Source organism: Phyllopteryx taeniolatus, chromosome 3 (genome assembly GCF_024500385.1).
Source record: "Phyllopteryx taeniolatus isolate TA_2022b chromosome 3, UOR_Ptae_1.2, whole genome shotgun sequence".
NCBI lineage: Eukaryota > Metazoa > Chordata > Actinopteri > Syngnathiformes > Syngnathidae > Phyllopteryx > Phyllopteryx taeniolatus.
Window position 1 is genome coordinate 21,939,222 of NC_084504.1, and position 23,981 is coordinate 21,963,202.

A 23,981-nucleotide genomic window follows, 5' to 3' on the forward strand; every position below is an offset into this window, starting at 1 on the left:
ACTTTAGAAGGATGCATATGTGTGTATGCTTTTTTTAGCACTTTTAATGAAGAAGACTTTAAACCTAACTCGATTAAGTTGGTCTGTTTGTGAGGTCATCGCTACACGCGAGCGACAACACATAGCACAGCAGATGGCAGGCGAGAAACCGGCGAGCGGGTAAATATCAAGCCATCATGTCGCTCCAGTGTGTGGAAACACTTTGCTTTTTGCAAAGATGGAAATGTTCTAAATAAGTCGCTCGCTGTTTCGCCAACCACCTATGAAGGCACCATGGGATTTTCACATTTCTCACCACACGTTCCAATCCCGACCATCCTGGTGTCAGAAAAAAAAAAAAAAAAGTTTTCACTGCAGATTAATGCCATAAAGATCACAACAACATAGTGTTTGTGTGGGGTATATGACTTTCAGAACAACAGCTTCAGAGAATAAGAAGCGTCTGTCATTACACTCAATATCGTGTTTCAGGCGACATGACAACACAAACACAAAACATTGGTACAGTACCCGTTTATTACCCACACAAGGGTGCCAGCAGAGAGTTTTTAGTACTGCTGGCGACATTGTGAACACACACAGAAGGATGTTGCGGCCAGATCATGTTGATCAAATAATATTTTTTTGATTTCCAAACTTTTCAACTATTAATTTCTTGTTTATGTAATAATATAAAGAGGTGATTCAATATTTACATGATTTCAAAATCTTACCGGCCCTCTGAGAGAAACCATAACTACAATGTGGCCCGCGACACAAATGAGTTTGACACCCCTGCCTTATAAGAAACAACAGGAATCTAGGACATTTCACTTGCGTTGTCCAATATCCATGTATTTATTTTACTGTCACACTTTTTTCTTGAATCGAATCGCCCACCACAAATCGTGATATGAATCGAGTTGATTTTCTTGAATCAAATCATGACACCCCTTCCGCAAAGAGAACTGCACCACTTCAACTGGGGTGCATGTGCGGACCATGCCTTGGTCAAGGGCACCTAGACAGTAGCCAGCAGGCAGATTAGCTTCTCTCCAACAACTAGTTGACATTTTTTACATTTTTGTCCATAGTGAGACTTGAACCCGTGTCCGCTGACTCCAAAGCCCAAGCCCTTACACTCTGAGCTACAGCTGCTCCAAAATGGCTGCCTTATCATTTCATTCATATCAAGTCTGCACCAACCGACCTATGCCGCTTTTATAGTCTTATCTTCCCATCTCATTTACACATCAATGGCACTCAAGGAAGTGATGTGTAATGAAACAGCTAAATTAGCATGTCATGTTGCAGAGCAAGAACAAGCAGAGTACATGGTTTCTGAGGAAGCATTTGGACTGTTTCCACACCTGCAGGCTGAAGAACCTACATTACACTGTGTCTTTACTGTATTATACAATATTTTTACATTTGGCATGATGACAAAAAAGGTTGTTCACATGGAAGGAAATAACACATGGAAGCTTCTGTGTCACGAGGAGAGGCAAACAACCATGGAGGAAGCTCCAAATCCGACACATTTCCTTCCCCTTTGCATGTTTCTATTTTTTGTGTGTGTGTGGGTTCACCAGCAGCAAGTAACCAGAGAGGCCTTGTGCTGAAAAGATGAGCAGGATTCACGGCCACTTATGTTATCAGGAAGCAATATTTAAACATTGGGTTTGGACTGAAGGAAGGTTGGCAAATGTTTGTTGGAAGACCACAGATACACAGACTCAGGCTAAATTTGGTCATGTAAGTGTACGCTTGTTGAAAATGACAATGTCATGCCTCTTCAAAGTAGGGGTGAGAATGACTGCTTTCATTCAGTTTCACAGCCATTAATGTAAAATGTTTATGTAACAACTAGGCTTTACACAAGCAGGATTTTTGGGGCCGATCAGCGAGTTGAAAAAAACGATAACCGATTACCGATCCGATCACAAGATGGAGGAATTTAAATGACCTGTTCATTTGCTGTATATACTTAATTGCTCAAAAAATTATATTTACAATAAATAATGTATCTTTGTTCCTCTATTTATCCCAGTGAGGCATAGTGACAGACAGAACAAATGAATGGTCTTCCATTAGATGGCATGAAGTAAATACAGTCATTAATGTATCCACTTTTTGTGACATTTTTGTTTGTTGACGTGCCGTGAGATTTTTCAAATTGTAAAATATGTTCCTTGGTTCCTTAAAGGTTGGAAATCACTGCTCGAGTCAGATCGTGTATTCTAATCAGTCAGGTCAAACCAACATTACATGACAGTAATAAAGGGTGCTAACTTACTGTAATTAAATTACTTTATTTTTAATTAGATGACTTCACCCACATCGAAACTTTAGAGCATGATTCCACCAAACAGCGGCATGTTTATGTCCAACCGTTCATGCTAGCAGTAGCTTGCTAGGCTACATAACATTTTATTGACTGCTTGTGAGCCGTATCGTATTAAAAGTACGGTAACATACCTCAAGCAAGCCTTAAATCAAACGTCTTCTCCTGTCCTGAGCAGCGGTGAGCACCAACACACGTTTTTTCCCATGTTGTCCTTATAATACCGTCGGCACGCTTCACTCTTGTCATCGCCACGGTAACGAGGGTATCCGGTCACATTTGAGTTGACAAGATAAAGACTGTGCACGCGGCAACGCGGAGTAAATGTCTTTTGCGGAGCCGATCATCGCCGAATTATGACATTAAAGCCGATCAGCATAAAATGCTAAATATCGGCCGATACCGATCAGCCCGATAAAATCGGTCTAAAGTCTAGTAACAACAAACAAATGAAACAGGCCTAGACAAAATTGATGGTTTTTAGATGATTCTGACGCGCATGCAAGGCGCCACCCGCAGGCGTCGAGAGGAACTGCAGTCGACCGGGCGGCCTCTCATTTGAAGTTTAACCAAGGAAAAATGTCTGTTTTGATATTTCACAAACTCTGCAGAATTATTCCAAATGTATGCCTTGATGTCTGTCAGTGTGTCAACTTTAAGCTTTTCCAACTTTTTCTGAGCAACAGTGAGATTTTGAGAATTGTTTGTCTTGATTTGACTCCAAGCAACATGAAATTTTATTTGAAACATAAGCAGTTGATTTGTCAAAACTAAAGTATAAACATTCTATGTGCTTGACCTGTGAGTAAAGAGAGTCCCAAGTTGAGGTCTTGCCTTGCTGGCAGCTCGCCAGTCGGGCTGGCCTTGGGCCACCCCTCCCCCGCTTGCCCTTTCTTTTGTTTGGGCACAAGGCCCGGTAACCGCGAAAGCCGGGATAGAACAGACATGGCTTCCCAGCCTCAATGTGTGCCACTGCTAAGCGATCAGAGCAGCTACTACGAAGGTACCAGGTACGCTCCCAGCCAGGCAGCATCGCTCTGAAACTGCCAGTGACACACAAAAAGAGGCAGGAAGAGAGACATCTGGTTCTCCCAAGAAGCTGTGATGACCGGCCATTTTCTTCTCCCGCCTCTTTTATTTTGCTTTATTTTCTACATCTTTTCCGTCTGCAACCAAATCTGTCACCTTGCTTCCTGAACCACTTCCAGAGAGAGACTACCACCCACCAGCTTGAGCGTACGGTCGTGAGTAAACACGGCAACTTTACCAGACTACAATATTAGTGCCTAATAATTTCGGGGAAATTACTAGTTTCAGACAAAATCTTAACTTTGTCCTCCCTCTCTATCCCGTCCACACTGGACGCAGTAAACGCTCACGTTTCCAATTTTAGTCCAACACACTATGTTCTATTCCCCTTTTCGTACGGCGATTTTCCTTCTTTTTTAACATTATTAGTGTTATTTTCGTTAATTAGACCCCTTTGTGTGTTTGCCTCTAGATCCCTTGTAGATGTCATTAAATATACCATAAAATTCCACTCTTGGTTGTATTTTGTGTGTGTTCTGAGTTTAAGTAAGCCTCTGTCATCTAGAACTCAAAATTTCATAAACCTTCAGATTACGAGACTGATAAAAAGGTTTCGCGTCATTTTTCCTAAATTTTGTACATAAAAAGTGACGTGGTGCCCTTTTCTAGACATATTCGTTTGATTTTAACATTTAAACTTAAAATTACGGTAAACCGGAAGTAACACAAGAGTCGCTTCCGGCTTATTCTTTTCTCCTAAATTAATTACATTTTTATTTGACTAATATACGCTACAAATGTATTTGGAATCGTTAGTTGAGCCTTGTGAACTGTCAAGTTAATCCAGTTAAGGTAATAGTACAGCTGAATATTGTGGTTCTCGCCTGCATCAATTTACGTGCAGTCTCGGGTATGTTATTACAATTTAACTCTGTTTGCCAATTAAAAAGCCAATAAAAACACACGCATGTACCGGAATGGGGTAGAAGTCTGCTGCATGTTTGTTCTCCTCTTCATATTTGCCACCCTCGCTCCCGCTGTCCACCGGCCTGGAGGCGGTGTTCTTGCCTACGCCCATGCTTGCACCACCGCTGTCTACCCACTTGTCCGCTTCGTCGCCTTTGTCTCGCTCTGGTCTCAACACTGCAGATGAGTCCTTCTGCCCGATTACATCATTCAGGGACGACTTATCTGCTTGGAAAACACAAGAGAGAGACAGGCAGAGAGATTCATTTCGTGATTAAATGAATTTAAAGTTCACAACTAATAACCTGAGAAGTTGCCAGGCTGCACTTATCCCAGAATTGCTTTTTTTTTTTTGTAGCATTACAGTGCACCCAAATTATTTTTCATTTATTAAAAAGAGATGAACAGAGAATGGCAGCCAATCCAACACATCTGCTTGGATTGCAAATTATGCATGAATAACAGAACTATGGCAGAAAATATAGGATTTCCCTGGCAGGCACCAGGAGAGAAGACAGAGGAAGCAGAGTGTGTAAAACGTTCGGGAAGACTGCGAAACACAAGCGACCGTGTTAGTGGGAGAGATGGAGGAGGTAAAAGATAGCGGACACCCTGTTTGTAATGGCCCAGATGTCATGGCAACTTTTGTTTGGGTAAAAAGAGTCCTTCAGCTCTGTTAGTCAGTACAGTACACGTCGTTTGGCTGACATAGGTTAAGGCTTCCACTCTGAGCCACAGACCCTTATTGGATTCATTGATAACTGGATCCAGTGCATGATCATGAACGTTGCCAGAATTTGTGTGTTGGATGTGGTCACTCTTGCATAACACACACATTTCTTCTGTGTTTTAACATACTCTGCAAATAAAGCTGATTCTGGTAACAAGGAAAAAAATGAGTCTCTTTAATTTTGTAGCCCAGTATTTTGGAAGAAATGGTTTTTAGAATACCACATTAAATTAAGATACTTTGATCTGAAAAACTAATTATATATTATATAGCCAGATAGTCATAGAAAAAGGCAGTAAGTAACTTCTCACTAATAAATTCTTACAATGTTACAGGCCTAAACACAAGGATATAAAATAAAAGTCCAAAGGACTTTGATGTGATGTGCAGCAGTTTGAAGAAAAGAAAACATTTATGACATTTACACAGGCTAAATAAACTAGAGAAGAAAGAGTCTGTGGGTACCTGAAAACTCCCTTAAAAAAAGAAAATCAGATATTCAAAATAAATACACACTATTTTGAGGTATTACATTAACACGAGAATCAGCATTGTGCATAATTACTTTGGTGTGAGAACGGACTGTATAATATGTTCACATATTTTCTGACTTTTTTTCTGAATGGTTGTTAAAATTATTATTTAGGCATGGATATTTTTTAAGTTTCTGCGATTGGCTGATTGATGACCAATTAGTCCAGGGTCCGCAGTGATAGGCTCACCTGTGAACCTGACTAAATAAGGGAAAGCGCTTGATGCCAATTTTTCAAGTTTGTCTTTAAATGACAAATAAAAAAAAAAACATATATACTGTATATAAGTAAATGATCATGTGTGGAAATGAGGGTTGAGTATAATATAGCATTTTAAAAACAATATTAAATGAACGTACTATCATGACAGAAAATTTATCGCAACAAGATCATTGAATAGGCTGCTATTTATTTTAAACAAACTAGACCGACCAAGCGGCCCCCAATTCCTTCCGAGCTTTCCCCACCCAACCAGTCCCCCTGCTTGCTGTGTGAAAATATGGGGATAGGTGAAATACCTAGTTGACACATCCCATCACTCCTGTCAATCTGCACGGCTGGGAGCATCTGTGTGGGGGGGTGAGAGACGGAGATAGAGGGAAAGAGAGAAAGAGTGAGTGCAGGAGAGAGGGAGAGAAGAGAGAGAGAGGTAAAGGAGGAAAGTGGAAGGAGAAGTTGGGGTGAGGCACAAGGGATGGGTCAAAGACAGGAAGGAGCAGGGAGGTGAAACACAAGTTAATTGGACACACATGACTTATTCAAAACAAAAAATAATAAGTGATTGATTATTAATAGGGAGTTTTTTCTTCCAATACAGTTAGTCCTCGAGTTACGACGCACTCGACCTACGACGTTTCGACTTTACGACGCCCGTGCCTCGTCCGCCATTTTGTCCCATCACCATAGTGTTTCTGCTTAGCTAGTGCATAGTGCTTGTCTGTGTTTGTGCGGCGGGAGTATCTTTGCCTTTTTCACCCTCCTTTTTTCACACTCTCAGCCGTAATGGTAAGTACAGCATCTTTTTTTTTTTAATTTTAATGTATTTTAGTGTCTTTATACGAAGTGTTAACCTTTCCTGCTACTGTCACTTGACCGTGGTCGGGAGACGCAGGGGAGATGCCTTCTCCATGGCCGAGGTTGTCCTCCTCGGGGTTAACTCCCTTCTCTCGTTGCACAGCTGAGCTGGGTGGCGGCAACAATAAAGGCACAAAGCACCGATTTGCTGCTTTAATGGCTTTATTAGCTCCTCTGCACATTCAACGTCAACGGGTCCTCCGCTAATCGCTACTCTTCCCCGGTCGCCGTCACTACACTTGCCACTGTACACACTCGCACCTGCGCGCACTCCTTCCTCCTTCACGGTCCCGTCTCACTCACACATTGACGCACAAGCCCACACACACTGAGCTTGCTGTCACAATCACGTGGGACAATACCCGTAACAGAAGTATTTCGGCGTAAATTTCGACTTTAACGGTGAAATCCGACTTATGCGGAAATTCGTGTTACATGGTCAGCGCAGGAACGGAACTCGTTCGTAAATCGAGAACTTCCTCTACGTTTATATCCATGCAATGGAGAATCAAGCAAAATGTGTAGAAGGAGCCACAAGTGACTATTGACTGTATATGTACTGTAGGTATTTGTGGAACTCCCAAAAGTCGAACCCCCAAAGATTCTACAATTCTGTAAAAGTATGCTTAAAAAAAATCTCATGTATGATGTCACTTGAAATGTCAAAACATCTCGAGAGACCTCAGCGTACCTCCTGAAGTGCAACTTTAAATTTAAAGGGCAACTACTGTAATTTATCATGTATAATGCGCACCCATGTATAATCCGCACCCCCAAAGGTGACCTCAAAATTCTGGAAAACCCTTCAACCTATGTATAATGCATTTTTACAATGCAGGATTTTGCTTTTAGCCATATGTTCAAAACATTAAGTATTATCTTTATTTTGTTAGTTTTTTTCAAAGAATTATTCTGACATTAAGCACTTTACAACAATATTTCACAAATTCTGCTTGTGTGAGAGCACAATTATACATATATGCAATCATATTGGAATGAAAAGTGCAGGCTCCACCTTGAATGAAAGTGCTAACTAGCGTGCTAACTAGCATAAATATGGGTTGACGACATGATGGCTTGCAAGTGTTCTCAATTTGTATTTGGGTGTTTGACTGTTTGTCCCATTCAATATACGACTGAAAGCGCATCGCCGACTATGGCTGCCCTTGCCTACATTCAAGGGCATTACAGTACCTTAAACGGTGCAATGTGTTTTTTTCCCACTTCACTCAAGAAGTGACATATTCTCAAGCTTGCTCGTAACTCAAATTCCAGCTCACAACACAAAGGAAAAGAACAAAAGGTGATGTCACGTAACTCAAAAAACTTGTTGGGGTAGTCATAAGTCAAGTTACCACTATTATTTTTCAAAAGATTTAAATGCCATGAAATTATACGAATCTTAAAAGTCCATCCATCCATTCATTTTCTGTTCTGCTTATCTTCATTGAATGGTAAAATCGAGTCAATCCAGTAGGGCTTTAATAAGAGCAAGTCTGTGAATTTGGAAGGTAGGTGTCAACATCTCTACGAAACATTTTGGTTCTGATATTGATACAGGTTCTCATTCTATTATACTACCAACGTGACATGATTTGCCAAAAATGAGTCTGTCAGAATGCAGAGTCTGGTTGGAACAACCACTTCAACCAACAACATAGCAAGAATTTTGAAGATGGGATGGATTGTTTTTTGTGCTAGAAAAAAATGGCCTGTTTGGGGACATGTGTATGATATGGTCTGGAGAAAATCGAGTTTGAAAACGCCTTCCAATTAGAGTAAAACAGCAAAATATTTTTTTTTCTCAAAATATCTCATTTTGTCTGCTACTCGGGGAACTCCTTCTCCAATAAACTGACACATTTCGGTTCAAAATATCCACCAATCACTCGTACGTCGATGCATCAAAATGACCGTGACATTTCAAATGCCGTCGCTTGCCACTAAAAACTTGACATAACCAGTGCAAATGGAACATTTTTGGTGAGATGAGCAGTGGGGGAAGTAGAATAGGTCATGTACTTAAAACAATCGTTTTTTTGTGTGAAGTTATTTGTTAAAAATGATTTTTTAAAAGTGTTTGACGTACTCATTCCATGTTTTTTTTTTTTTTTAGAGGAAATTCCACAAAGATGGCGGCCACTTGTCACGTTGGTAATTATACCACTATGGTAGCTAACAAAGCCTGATTTAAGGCCTGATGAGGACAGTGCATGTGGCACAGGAGCATGGCACGGTCTAGTTGTTTGACAGAGTATCCCGGCAGCCTCTGGGTGCGTGAGGATCTGGCGAGGCATGTGCAAACACTACAAATCCTTTTCCGCCAGATAGACAGAATCACTTTCATGCTTTTGCGTGTGATGGGATGGCGGTTGACAGGAAATGCATCCATGCATGAGACACGTAGCAGAAAAACAGGCAACTTGTGGCGAGACCAAGACAGAAGCGAAACTGAGTTAACCGTGTTATTGTGTAACAGAAGCCGCCCTGATGGCATAATAGCCGATAAATAACTCAAAAAAGTAAGTCACAGCGGTCATTTAAAGTGACAGGTTGGCAAACGTCATCTCTACCTGGGTTTGTCACCATGGGAACCGGATGCTGAAGCATAACAAAGGACTTCAGGCCAAACATTTGTGTTGGCATCTACACTACTTGCAACACATTGTGTAAATATGTACTGTATGTTACAGTATCTCTGCATGCATCAAAGTACTGCCCTCCATAGTTGAACATTCCACGCTCAAGGAAGGCTCTGTAGGCCACAACTGAACAAATTCATTTACAAAATGTAAGTTTATGAATGTGCAGATGGTACGGTACACCTGATGAAAGCAAACGCTACAGTTTAACCTTTAAAATCGAATTCCCCTAAGGTTGGACAACTTACAGGGGCCCTTAGTTTAATAATAATAATGCATACTTATATAGCACTTTTCTTGACACTCAAAGACTCTTTACAATTGCACACATTATTTATTCATTCCGCAGTCACACCATGGTGGAGGTAAGCTACTTCTGTAGCCATAGCTGCCCTAGGACAGTCTGACGGAAGCGTGGGTGCCATTCTGCGCCTATGGCCCTTCCGACGGCCACCAAACATCCAACCACATTCATTCGTGTCTTATCTGGGGTCACAATGACGACATGCGTTCGGGCCTCCGGTTGCAGGCTTAAACTGACCCCCTGCGCCACGCCACCCAAAAGATAGAACTAACTCTGTTCCTAGGGCGGCGACGTTACCCAAATTTGTATGTACTGTAAGTTGGAATATGTAAGTATACCACGAACCTATGCCGAGGTAGAAGTGAAATCAAAAATGGCAGTAAATTTTTAGGCACTTTTAGGCCATAAACATAAATAATCAAATGAAAAAAACAAGTACGATAACTTAGCATATCCCGTAGTGCCACATGACAACGTATTCCTACGCCGTTACACAAACTTCTTCATTGTGTGCCATTCATAATCTTGAAAGTTGAAACGTTGTCAGCACTGTCGAAAGCCGAGGACCCCCTTTATTACGGTTTCAGAAACTGCAGCATGAAACTGCTGTTATGCGTCATAGTTACCAACTAAACATAAAGATCAGATCTTTGACATCCTCCTTAAAGAAGCACAACACATTACAAACATTCACCCATGACATGCTGCAGGTAAGGATTACCGTAATTTCTCGTGTATAATGCGCATTTCCCCCCCCCAAATAATATTGTCAAAAGTCACTAGTGCGCAGTATACATAGGTATAGGGGGAAATGAAAAAGCTTTCACATTTTATAAATGTTTGCCACCATCTCTAGGTTATTAAAAAGCTGTACACTTTCATTCCAACGTCACCGCCACCTAGAGGTTATGAGAAAGGTGTACACTTTCATTCCAATATGACAGGGGTACGTATGACTGCATATACTGTATGTGCGGTTGTGCTCTTAAGTTGCCTGGCAGAATTTGTGAAAATTATTATTACTATTATTTTTATTTTATTTTTTTATTTATTTATTTATTTTTTTTAAATATGACTGAACAACGCCGGCACAGTGGACGACCGGTTAGCAGATCTGCCTCACAGTTCTGAGGACCAGGATTCAAATCCCGGCCCCACCTGTGTGGGGTTTGCATGTTCTCCCCGTGCCTGGGTGGGTTTTCTCCGGGCACTCTGGTTTCCTCCCACATCCCAAAAACATGCGTGGTAGGTTGATTGAAGACACTAAATTGCCCATAGGTGTGATTGTGAGTGTGAATGGTTGTTTGTTTCGATGTGCCCTGCAGGGTGTACCCCTCCTCCCGCCCGAAGATCGCTGGGATAGGCACCAGCAGCCCGCGACCCTAGTGAGGATGAGCGGGTAAAGGAAATGACTGAACAACAACCATCATTCATTTATTTATGGTTATGTTTTGTTTAATAATAATGCTTTTCTGAAATGCTTGACAGTTTAATTTGAATCCCATTAAAATAAAATGTGTTTCGTACTTAATGTACTTAAAACTTCCAGAGAGCAAAGACAATACTGTAAGTATCAGATATTTTAATCTGTCTGTTACTGACACGTTTATGCTAAAATGACAGTTGTTTGATGGTTTAAAATGACAATAGTAGTGGCGCTCATTTCCAACTATGTCGTTTCCCCTTGTTAGTATTACGTTAGGGGACTTCGTGTATGACAATGGCAGTGATGTTGTGTTGAAAGTACTTTGAATTAACATTTATTAGAAATACAGTGAACAGCTTGAAGCCACAGCACTTTGCCTCTTGAGGGTTTTCCACATATAAATGTATTCGTGGTGGGCCACCACAAATAGATTTTGACTTTTGCTGTGTGGAAATTGTGCCGTAATGTGCTCCTTTTGTGTGTCTGCTAATGAACCATACCACCGATTTCCTTTCTGATACAATACTGAAAACACAGTCGCTCAAATGACTTAAGTATCAAAAGTATGAATGTTGGATAATGAGAATAGATCTTCTGCTATCAGTGCACACTCGCTGTTTTTTTTTGTTGTATTTGTGTATATTTTCGCTTGGAAACACCATTCCATGTTGGTTAAAGCCTGTGTACAGCCTTCAGGACTTCAGGTCTTCTTTTGAGTTTAGCTTTACGCTGCGAAAAGACTAAAACAGGAACCGAACCAAAGCAACAAGTAACTCAAGTTTGTTGACTCCTTTGTCCACAAATAAACAAATATGCAACTATTAAGTCTCATGTCCACCATTATAAGATGGCGTCAGCTCAGCGTCCCTCTTCACGTCATACTGCCGTAGGATACATACTGTAAACCCAAAAGTTAAGTTCATCATTAAAATAATTTTGAAAAAGTGAAAACAAACGTATTGAGTTGTAATTTTATGTACAGGAGTGTATGTTTTGAACACAACTACATTGTTACGAAAAGTTCTGCTCGTTTGTTAACGAATAAACATTTTATATTCAAATTAGTTTTTTTTAATCCAAACACCCCATGTATGCTGATATTAAGGTAAAGTTATGCTACCGTTACATTAAGTACATCAATCATGAAAAGTAAATAAATTAATAAAACAGAATACATGTAAACACATGCATTCCTTTTGTTATGCTTTGCTTTTATCTGAACATGCATGTTTGTCTTTGAAAATTATATAAAAGAAATGACCTGTTTAGTCAGCCACTGCTTTTTCCAGACAAACTTTATATTCACACTAAAACATTTTGCAGATATAACTCGAGTCACTGTCAATTTGTATTATTTACAAAACTACGATATGTCAATTAGACTACACACATCATGCATGGTCCAGTGCTACCATTGGAAAAGTTAGTGCAGAGCCCTGTGTTGGATTTTACATTATTTATTTGTATTTATGTATTCATTTATTTAAACAATTGTATTTTTATTGCAATATGTTAATTTATTACAAGATATTCAGTAAGTGTTTGTTTAACTTTAACCCCCCCAACACCACACACACACACACACACACACACACACACACAGTGTAATGGTGAGTAGTAGTGTATATCCATCCATCCAGCCATTTTCTGTACCGCTTATCCTCACTAGGGTCGCGGGTGGGCTGGAGCCTATCCCAGCTATCTTCGGGTGATAGGTGTGGTACACCCCGAACTGGTCGTCAGCCAATCGCAGAGTGTATATCTATTTATTTATTTTTCAATGCAGGTCCATCAAAGTATGATATTACAGTATCTTTATGTGAAACCGGTGCATGCCGCAATAATGGTTTAATTGATTACACAATGTAACAATTTTTGTCCTTGGGTAGGAACAGTTATTTTCTATTTGCTTAAGTCTAGAAAACATGAAAAAAATACTTATATTCATGTATAACTTTGCTTTTGTGTCCAGGATAATGATATTTATGAAATTTACCTATTCTCATTGGGACAAAGTGCCAAATTTGAACTCTGATTTGCACAAAGTAGATACAAAACAATCATATGATGCAATAGTAGCATTTATTTATTCTGGGATTATACAAATGAGACAGAAACATTAGAAAGGAGTAGTTTTCCGCTTACAGATTACTTTCACGAATCAGCCCCCAAATATAGTCTCCCATCATGCTTTCATTATACGACCCTTAGTAGTGGCATTCAAAGTCCAATATATCTTGGTAGAAGCACTCGCCTTGCTCGTCGGCGTACACCCCCATGTTTTCCTTAAATTTATCTAGATGAGTGTCAAGGATATGGACTTTGAAGGACATCCTTCAACCTATCTTTCCGTAGTTTATCACCAAGGTCTCAACAAGCTCCACAGTTTTCGGCTTTGTGATTCCCGAAGAAGCCAAGAACCACTGCGACAAAGCTCTCCCATGCGGCTTTCTCTGCCCTAGTGAGTTTCTTGGGAAACTCCTTGAACTCCATGACCTTTTTTATTTGTGGACCGGCTTCAACTTTTGCTCCAGACAAAAATCTTGAAGATACTTGAAAGCTGCGGACTCCTTCTATAGAGCTCTGACGAATTGTTTCATGAGGCCCAGTTTTAAGTCAAGTGGAGGAAACAGTACTTTTCTGGGCTCCAACAATAGCTCCCATTTGACATTGGGCTTCCCCACACTCAACTCAGTCCACTGTGGCCAGTTCCGCTTGTGGTAGTGTGCCACTGCAGTCCCAAAGGCAAAGATAACAAGTAAGGTGTAATGAGGTGCCCAAGGTTTGTCCTGATCCCGACAGGCATGCCAAAATATGCACTGTAGGCCTCATGCATTTTCTGAGACCTTTCTACAGAGTACTTTTTAGCTCTAGTCTGCTTGAGATGCTTACAACATCTTGACACCATGCGTGACAAATGCAGATAGTAATGACGAGTGACGATCAACTTGTCTGCACAGTGACGGCTAGAAGTAAACTGATCTGTTGAGATCATTTATGCTGCCATCTACGTTGCCAGAATATTCTAGAAGTTCGTGGAACGTTTCGGATCGTTTCGAAGGTTCTTGAAACTTCTAGAAAGCTCTTTAATTTTTTTACTTTACCAAATTAGTGCGGAATCTGTCTGGAAATCAAGGGAAAGTAGGTTAGTTTCAAAACATTGCTGAAAAATAGTTTCAAGGGAAGAATTATTATTTTCTTTGTTTTCGAGATGAAAACAAATGGGAAATAACATTCACTGACCAAAGAGAGAAAATGTCAACATTTTGTTACATGGTGTTTTGTGGTGCTGGGGACAGTTACATGGTGTTTTGTGGTGGTAGGGACCATGTCCCTTTACCACAAGTAATAACTGTAGAAAAATGTTATCAAAAAAAATCAATGTCGTCCGTGCCTCGCCATGCAGACTGCCTTGAACAGAGAAAGGAATAAGAGGTTCTCAACAATGAATCACTGTAATAGGAAACCACTATTTGTGAAATCTCTTCCTTTTAAGAATATCCACAATCAACTCTAAGCTGTTTTACCACAAAGCGGAAGCATTTAGGAGTCTATAGGCCCAAATAGATTATTTGGAGAACTGTTTGCTACTGCAGAACGAAACACTGCAATGCTGAGAGAGGGCAGAATACAGAATACTGCCTCCCTTAATATCGGAAATAAGTGAAAATAGCGGCGGCACGGTGGCCGACTGGTTAGAGCGTCAGCCTCACAGTTCTGAGGTGCGGGGTTCAATCCCCGTCCCCGCCTGTGTGGAGTTTGCATGTTCTCCCCGTGCCTGCGTGGGTTTTCTCCGGGCACTCCGGTTTCCTCCCACATCCCAAAAACATGCATTAATTGGAGACTCTAAATTGCCCGTAGGCATGACTGTGAGTGCGAATGGTTGTTTGTTTCTATGTGTCCTGCGATTGGCTGGCAACCAGTTCAGGGTGTACCCCGCCCCTTGCCCGATGACAGCTGGGATAGGCTCCAGCACGCCCGCGACCCTAGTGAAGAGAAGCGGCTCAGAAAATGGATGGATGGAAGTGAAAATAGCACACAAAGTGTGTGGATTCCAAAAAACAGTGAACATCGGAAATATTCATGAACAGTAAACATGATTTTGGTACGTTAAAGAGAAGCTAGAAATCAACAAGAAAGTGATGCTCCTGGGATCGTGATAATCCGCAAATAATCTGCATCGTTGTTTAAGTAGCAGAGGTTAAACCTGGGGAATGAAATCATTGCTTATAGTCTGAACACAATCGTACCCAACTGTAGTCAGACAGTTCACAATTATTAAGAGGCAGTGATGACGGTAACGCATTTATCTCCCAAAAACCGCCATTATGAGTAACGAGCAAAGTAACGCGCTACTTTTCCCGGGAAAGAAATTAGACGACAGTTACTTCTTCAAACCAACATTAGTTCCTTTTGCATCATCAATGTCTCTCACCAAGTACTAATTTGTAGCTGGTGATTTGAACAAAGAGCAGTCCAATAATCAGTAAAGTAACTAAGTTACTTTTTCAAGGTAACTGAGGTAACACTGAACACAATCACTATACATGCGTGCGTGTCACACAGAGGCAAGAGTACATGTGAGTCTATCATATTGACATTCAACCGTGAGGAGAATGACTGCTGAGCCGTTAACGGCTGAAAGGTCATGTTTACATACAGTAGATTAGTTCACTGACAGTGAAGAAGAGATTTGACTGAAAAGAAAAACCCTGTAGCTAATCAATATATTTTAATTTTTGTCAAAATTGCTTGCCACATAAATGGATGAAAGGTTACCTAGATGGCTATCAGTATGTGTAGTTTAAAGTAGAATCAAACCAGTTGAAGCTCACTCATGGGGTCTCCCAAGGTTCTGTGATAGGCCCAAACTATTCATATTGTTTATCAATGATATTTGTTGTGTCTCAAAACTATTCAAAACTGTTCTATTCAGTGATGACACAATTCTACACTGCTCTGGAAGAAACCTTCAACAGCTTCTGATTACTGTGGGAAATTAATTATATCCATCCATCCATTTTCTGAGCCGCTTCTCCTCACTAGGGTCACGGGCGTGCTGGAGCCTATCCCAGCTGTCATCGGGCAGGAGCCGGGGTACACCCTGAACTGGTTGCCAGCCAATCGCAGGGCACATAGAAACAAACAACCATTCACACTCACAGTCACGCCTACGGGCAATTTAGAGTCTCCAATTAATGCATGTTTTTGGGATGTGGGAGGAAACCGGAGTGCCCGGAGAAAACCCACGCAGGCACGGGGAGAACATGCAAACTCCACACAGGCGGGACCGGGGATTGAACCCGGGTCCTCAGAACCGTGCCGCATTAATTATATACAGTACATTAAAAAACTGGTTTTAGTGTAACAAATTATCGCTGAATTTAAATACTTTATAGCTTTTGGTGCTAGACACATCAAACACCAAGTGAAAATGAGCTGAAAGGCCAGCCACTCTGCCAAGAAAAAGCCATTACTCCAAAAGAAACATATATATAAAAAAAAATTCTGATTAAAGTTTGCAAATGCACACAGAGACAAAGACCTTAACTTTTGGAGACGTGGTCTGACAAACTGTTTAGCCATAATGAGTATTGTTACGTTTGGAGGAAAAAGACAAGCTTGCAAGCCTGAGAATAGCGTTCCAACTTTGAAATACAGGGGTGGCAGCATCATGTGATTTTGCAACAGGAGATACTGGTGCACTTTACAAAATAGGTGGCATCATGAGGAAAGAAAAGTACGCAGAAATACTGAACCAACATCTCAAGACATCAGCCAGGAAGTCCAAATGGACAATGACCCTAAGCATAATGCCAAACTGGTTACAAAGTGACTTAAGGATAACAAAGTCAAAGTTTTGGAGTGGCCATAGCAAAGCCCTGATCTCAATCCTTTTGAAAATGTATGGGCAAACCTGAAAAGGCATGTGCAAGCATTTGTGTCAGGAGGAATAGCTATTGTGAGAAGCCTGTGGAAGGAAATCCAAAATGTTTGACCCAAGTCAATACAGTTTAAAGGCAATGGTACCAAATACTAATGAAATGTATGTAAACCTCTGATTTAGAAGAAAGTAATGAAAAATTGTCATCCCCCCTCCCAAAAAAAACAAAAACAAGTCATTATTCTGACATTTACCAAATAGGAATCATTCTGGTAATCCTAATTGACCTAAAACAGGAAATGTTTAGTCTGATTTAATGTCAAGAGAGTGCGGACAAGTGTCTTTTTAGAGTCTGCCTAAATTTCTGGTTTCAAATGTATGTTTTGCGTGGGATTTATTACACTGTCTTTAAAAGAGACGTACAAATAAAAAAAGAATAAAGGCTTCCAACCGACAGTGATTATAATTCTGTCTGGATAACTTGGGCCATAGTGGAGGTCTTTATCGATGTAGGTCTTCACTGACGTCATGTTGATCCTCTTTAAATTGCACACTAGTTCATTCTGCCAAGCTGGAAGCCAGGTAGACCAAACATCTTTCTATTTTCTATACCATTAGGGTCGCAGAGGAACTGAGTCTGACTTTGGGTGAGGTGGGGTACCCCCTTGACTGGTTGCCGGCCAATCGCAGGACAAATGCAGACGAACAAATATTCACACTCAATCCTGACCTATAGAATAAAAAATAGAATAGAATTTAAAGCCTTCAATGAATCTAACATGCATGTGTTTGGAATATGGGACTAAGAAAATAGAGTACCGTATTTTCACGACCATAAGGCGCACTTAAAAGTCTTAAATTTTCTCCAAAATGGACGGGGCGCCTTATAATGCGGTTCCAACATCTATAAATGTTGTTGTGTGATGAGCGCCCCGCTTGACTTTGTATTTTTATTTTTTACTTTTTTTTGACCGATTGACTGACTGGGAGCATTTACTGCCGACACACTGCTTATACAGAGGAAAAGCGGACGTGGCTGAGGACAGTATGCGGACGTAAAGGGGGAAGGGTGCGTGGAGGAGGACGCTAAAGCCACGCCCCCAGTAGGTCTATAGCGCCGGGGTGTGCATTGTGCAAAACAACATCGGTTTGGCTAAAGACCCCTGAAAATGGCACCTACAAAGAGACAGTTTAAACTGCAAGCTATCAGTTACGCGGTGGAACATGGGAATCGAGCAGCCACGAGAGAATTCAAGATCAACAAATCCATGGTTTGCAAGTGGGGGGGAGCAGGAAAACGAGCTTCACCAAGTCAAGAAGACGAAGCTGACTTTCCGCGGGAAAAAAAAGAAAAACAAAATGCGGAAGCAAGGTGAGGTGGCCCGAGTTGGAAGACCAACTCGAGCAATGGATTAATGAGCAAAGAACAGCCGGGAGAAGCGTCTCAAGTCACCATTCGACTGAGTGCAATAACTCTGCCATGTGCACCAAGGGAGGAAGGTTGCCATCATTCCGGGAGGCTTGACTAAGGAACTCCAACCGCTGGACATCGGTGTAAACAGGGCGTTCAAAGTGAAGTTGCGAGCCGCGTGGAAGCGATGGATGACAGATGGTGAACACAGTTTTACTAAGACTAGGAGGCAGCGCCGGGCGAGTTACGCCACAATTTGTGAATGGATTGTGGATGTTTGGGCTAACGTGTGTGCTTGCATTGTTGTTCGAGCTTTCGTAAAAGCCGGCATCATTTCTGAGGAGCCGCACGGCAACGAGACTGACTCGAACCTGGCGTGTTTGATTAAGAACTTGCCCAGCTGTTCATTTCGGATACAGAAGATGAGGACTTTGATGGATTTGTGGATGAGGATTGATCAAAAAATAACATGAGTACATTGTTAAATACTTCAATAAAGTACAACCGAACTCAGTTTTGCTCCCGCTGCCTTTTAAAAAACATTGTTTTAGCGTGCATGCATGCTACCGTATTTTTTAAGATAGCGTATGTTTTACCATGCCTGCGCCCAATAATACGAATGTATTATGTATGTGTTAAATACAGAAGTAAACCCCGTAACTGAGACTGCGCCTTTTAATACGGTGCGCCCTATGGTCGTGAAAATACGGTACCTGGAGAAAGCACATGCAAGTGTGGAGAACATGGCAAAGCCATATAGGAAGGCCATACCTGCAGACTGGATTTGAACCACCAACCTCAGAACTGTGAGGCAGACGTGCTACCCAAAGCCAGAAGGCTGCCGTTTGCAGGGATGATGCGCACTTGGACAGCAGGTGGCCTCCCATGTGGCGCAATACAAACATACCCATCAGACGTAGAAAGCAAGGCAGAGGGAGAGACACTCAGATTTAGATCAGAGGCACAAAGATGCTCAACCTTTGAATATTCTTCAACTCAGTTCTCACAGCAACACCAGCCCCCACACAGCATGCTGCTGGCCGCAAATACATGAGCAATGAAGGCTCGGCAACTTTCTCACAGCCCCGGCGGCCCATAATGTAACTGTACACTCTTCGTATAGGTTAGGCTAACTGGATCTCCTGACATTCTCAGGCCTTTTCCCTCCTGTAGAGCCCAGCAGGCACATTTAAGACCAAAAGGTATTCAATGTTGCTACAAGTAGATCAAATCCTTTAAGCCACAGCGAGACACTTGCCAGCTTTAAAATTCTCCCTTAGGCCCCGAAGGGTTTCATAACTGTGTGTTACATCAACAGTGGGCCCGCGGGGAAAGTTTTTGGCTTACTCATGATGCAGAACATAGTCGTTTTATGATTTATTCAAGACAGAAAGATTATAATCTGGATGCCACTGAACCTAGAGTGGAACAAGGCGAGGCTAACCACCACTTAACAGAACCAACACTTCTGGGGATCATCTTGAAACAAGTATGGCACTGAAACCTTCGGTAAGGCTTGACAAAAATACTCAGACCCGATCAGAGTCTTACTTGCTTTAAATGAGTTTGCTTACTACTTCCTTCTCACATTCTTCTCGTACCACAGTCAGTCTTTCAGAAAGTGACACAAAAAGTCAACAGAAGAGGCAAAGCATCCCGGGGAGATGAACCTGGCTGAAAAGCAGTGAGAAGCACTGATGATGCATTTTGATGTCCATCCATCCATCCTCAATACCGCTCATGCTGTTCAGGGTTACAGGGCGCTGGAGCCCATCCCAGCTGACTTCAAGGTGTAGTTCGCTTTTTGCCCGAACTGGTCGCCAGTCAGTTGCAGGGCACATATGCAGTAGACACGGGCAACCATTCACACTCACATTCACACCGTCACTGAGTGAGAACTGAACCCATGCTGCCCGCGCCAAAGTCAGGCAAATGTACCACTACACCATCAGTGACTCCATTTCGATCTCCAAGAGGCATATTCTTTCGGAAAATGTTGGGATAACTCAAAATTTTACAACCTTTAAGGCGTTAGAGAGTTAAGTTTCCACTGTACAGTGAGTATAATAAGTCTACACACCCTTGTTCAAATGTCAGGTTTTTGTGAAATAAAAAAAAATTAAAACAATTTATATTGGTCACATTTTTATATAAAATAAAAACCTGGTATTTAAACAGAGGGGTAGACGTTTTTTTTCTTTTTAAATCCACTGTATATCCTGTGTTGAATTCTTTTACAGACAAATTCAAACACATTGTGACAGTTAAAATCATAAGGCTCGCCACACACAAAATATAGTCGGTGACTCTCACCCACACACCAGGTGATTGGCCATTGCAAATATAGCTGTAATGGAAAAACTGCGCCTCCTGGTGTTATTAGCCAGACTGCAAAAATCATCTGCGCCTTTGCTACATCTACTTGCACTTGAAATTAGCATACATAGATATTTCTGACACTGGTCTCAACCCACGGTAAGGCACACAAAGGTGAACTGAGGCATGTTTGCATTGTGAAGGCTCCGGTGAGGGGGAGACAGCAGACAAAACAAAATAGCAGGAGATAAGGAGAACTCTGGAGAAGGTTGATACACAAAGGTCGGTCTTCAGACAAGTTCAAGTGAAACCAGCGAGGAGCGATAAGGGAACTAAATGAATGAAGTTGACTTTGAACAGAAATCAAGGTTACCCCGAGCGACATGGAAACATGGTGAGTGTAGGTAACGCCAACTGAGCTGAGCCCTTTTGAAACAACAAAGCAAGCCAGTGGGCGGCTTATTACGCTCATTGCTTTAGCAACAAAGTAAACAGAATGGAATGGAAAGTTATTAGACTGTGGCAAATAATAGCTACGAATTAAAAAAAAAAACTATACATTTTGATTCAAACGGATTAAAAAAACCTTCAACTTTAAACAAACGCATTAAAAACAACTCAGTATGCATCCATCCATCCATTTTCTGAGCCGCTTCTCCTCACTAGTGTCGCGGGCGTGCTGGAGCCTATCCCAGCAGGAGGCGGGGTACACCCTGAACTGGTTGCTAGCCAATCACACATACACACACAGCGCACATACAAACAAACAACCATTCGCACTCACATTAACACCTACGGGCAATATACAGTCTTCAATTAACCTAGCATGCATGTTTTTGGGATGTGGGAGGAAACCGGAGTGCCCGGAGAAAACCCACGCAGGCACGGGGAGAACATGCAAACTCCACACAGGCGGGGCCGGGGATCGAACGCCGGACCTCAGAACTGTGAGGCAGACTCTAACCAGTCGCCCACCGTGCCGCCTCAGTATGTATCATAAAATGTATTTTAATTGTGCGCTGTCAATTATTTTTTTTCCATTTCTATCTGTTTTAATCTGATTTTCTGGAGGGGGGGGGGGGGGGGGGGGGGGGGTGTCCATTCTTATTTCATAGTACATAATTGAACATTTATTTCTGGATGAAGAAAAATCTTTTAAGATATAATTTACAAGTAATTGTTTGGCAACAAACTAAGTCAAGAAGTTGAGACGAAAGGATATTTAGAGAAGAAAATGCAATAATACAAATCTATTTTCTTCTGTTTTGGTGTGGAATTTGAAAGCTTGATGGCCAGATCTCAAAAGGAGCAACTTCCAGTAGGAAGGAAAAAAACCTTAGCAACACAATAAGGGATGCTCTTTTGCTTGGCCCTTCAACCGACCCATTCATCACAACAATTGATTAAACTTTCATGTCTCTCTAATGTGGCTTGTTCTAGTTTCCAAGACTGATCAGAATCAGAAAAAATCTGCACACAAGTCTCAACTGGGGCTTGACATCAAACTGCTACATTTTGATGGACTATAACATCACACGCACTTGCTAAGACGTGAAGATGCCAGAAAGGGAATTTTTAACTTTTCCTCATATGCTGCCAATGGTAATTGAGTACCAATACAATAATTTTGTTTGCCTTCACACACCAACAAAAAGGGCTTTGGTTTTCACACTGCCAAATGACAGATATAAATATTTATTGCTAATATGACATCATGCAGATGACAGTTGAAGACGAAAAATGTGGGAACGTCAGTTATGTTCTGTAATTAAATAATGTGCACACCTGGTTATGGAAAACTGAATTAAGGGAATTTTTTTTTTGCAACTTTCCTCCTTTGCATTGTTAAAATGGTTTACGTAAAGATGTTGAAAATTCCTGTTCAAAAAGCCAGCCCAGCAGTTGTGGCAATGTTACTACAGGCAAGCCCACTACTTCTGAATATGCTTTGTCTGCATATGTATGCGTTAATAAACTGGCATACTGTATTTCCTAAAATTGTGTACGACACCCTAATAGACCCTGCTTGACAATCAGACACCTGCCTCCTATCAGGAACACATTTAAGAGTTACGTATTGAGCTCATGCAAACACCTTTGCTAACCAAAACAGCACTCAGATGAATTAATGTGTGAAAACTTACCACATTGGAAACAAGTGCTCGACGTAGTAGTAAAGCTGATTTTACATTATATCGTTGTGTTCCAGTAGACTCTGGAATTTGATCGCTCCATAAATATGGATTTATATTTGAACCATGTGAAGCAACTTGCGAATCCTCTCTGTGAGAAGTGATATATGAATAAAACTTAAGGAGTTTATTCCACCAAGTCTGCCTTGTCGTTTTTGCTGCATTTCTCTACAGTAGTGCTTATAATTCAGTTTTAAACTCCAGTTTCACTTGGCATAAACGGAACAAACTGGTCATTTTTAAAACCTTCCAACCTAATGGACGCCTCCCTGCATCGGACACAATTTGCAGAAATACGGTCTGGCAGTAATGAGACTCCATTGGACACATTAGCAGTGCAGTAATTTATATGTACCCTCACCTCAGACGAAATATTTAACCACTTTGGGCTTCGTTTAGTTTATATATAGGGCTTGTCCTCATTCGCTGGTGAGTTGGAGTCTATCCCAAAACTCTATGTTTGTACTTGTACTCGTAAAAATGCTCTGACAGTATGACACAAAGACCAATTTACTAGCCTGACATTACTATTCCGCCTCCCTGAGTGTGCAGTTTGGCAGATAGCAAACAGTATTTCAAAAAGAGCCCACGTGTGCTTTCGTCAAGCTGTTTATTGACACTTCCAGTTGAATTTTACTGTTAAACTAACACAAAATAAGGAGTTCCGTACATATTGTATATTTAATCAAACACACAGCTTAACACATAAACGGGCTAACAAATTACCATCAATGTTGTGATATGAACCTTTCAATAACGTGTATGAGAAGCATTTTATTGAAACTTATGTTTTTTTTTGTTTCTGAACAATATTTGATTAAAATAAAATGCATCTTCATCACATTTACATTATCAAGAATTGGTACTTGGTATCAGCGAGTATTCAAGTATTACACTCATTCTGAAAAAAGGTGCATCCCTAATGAATAGTCTTGGTTGCGCGTTATTGGTGTCGCAAAAGCTATTGGAATTTATTACAACTAACTAGCAATCTTCTTTCATAGAGACTGAAGATCTTCTCCCACTTGTCTTGCATCGTGAGCCAAAGTTGAGAGCATCATGTGGGTCCGCTCACGAGGATGCTAAATGCGTCTGATTTTTGTTGGGTTTCTCAGCTTTGTCTGAGACATTTGTGCCTCAGAGACAAGATA

The 23,981-nt window shown here is 41.2% G+C and overlaps 1 protein-coding gene across 4 annotated transcripts in view; it reads right to left on the reverse strand.

The window, feature by feature from the left end:
* Nucleotides 1–23,981, reverse strand: part of slc23a2 (solute carrier family 23 member 2) — a 53,757-nt gene that overhangs the window by 20,590 nt on the left and 9,186 nt on the right. The window contains exons 2-3 of one of the 4 annotated variants that reach the window (XM_061767614.1): nt 6,100–6,148; nt 4,326–4,543 (exon numbers count right to left, since the gene is read on the reverse strand). In XM_061767614.1, the coding sequence (XP_061623598.1) occupies nt 4,326–4,543; nt 6,100–6,148 (267 nt within the window). Of the gene's footprint in view, nt 1–4,325; nt 4,547–6,099; nt 6,149–23,981 lie in introns of all 4 variants that reach the window. The other 3 variants (XM_061767613.1, XM_061767615.1, XM_061767616.1) reach the window with 3 other exon arrangements.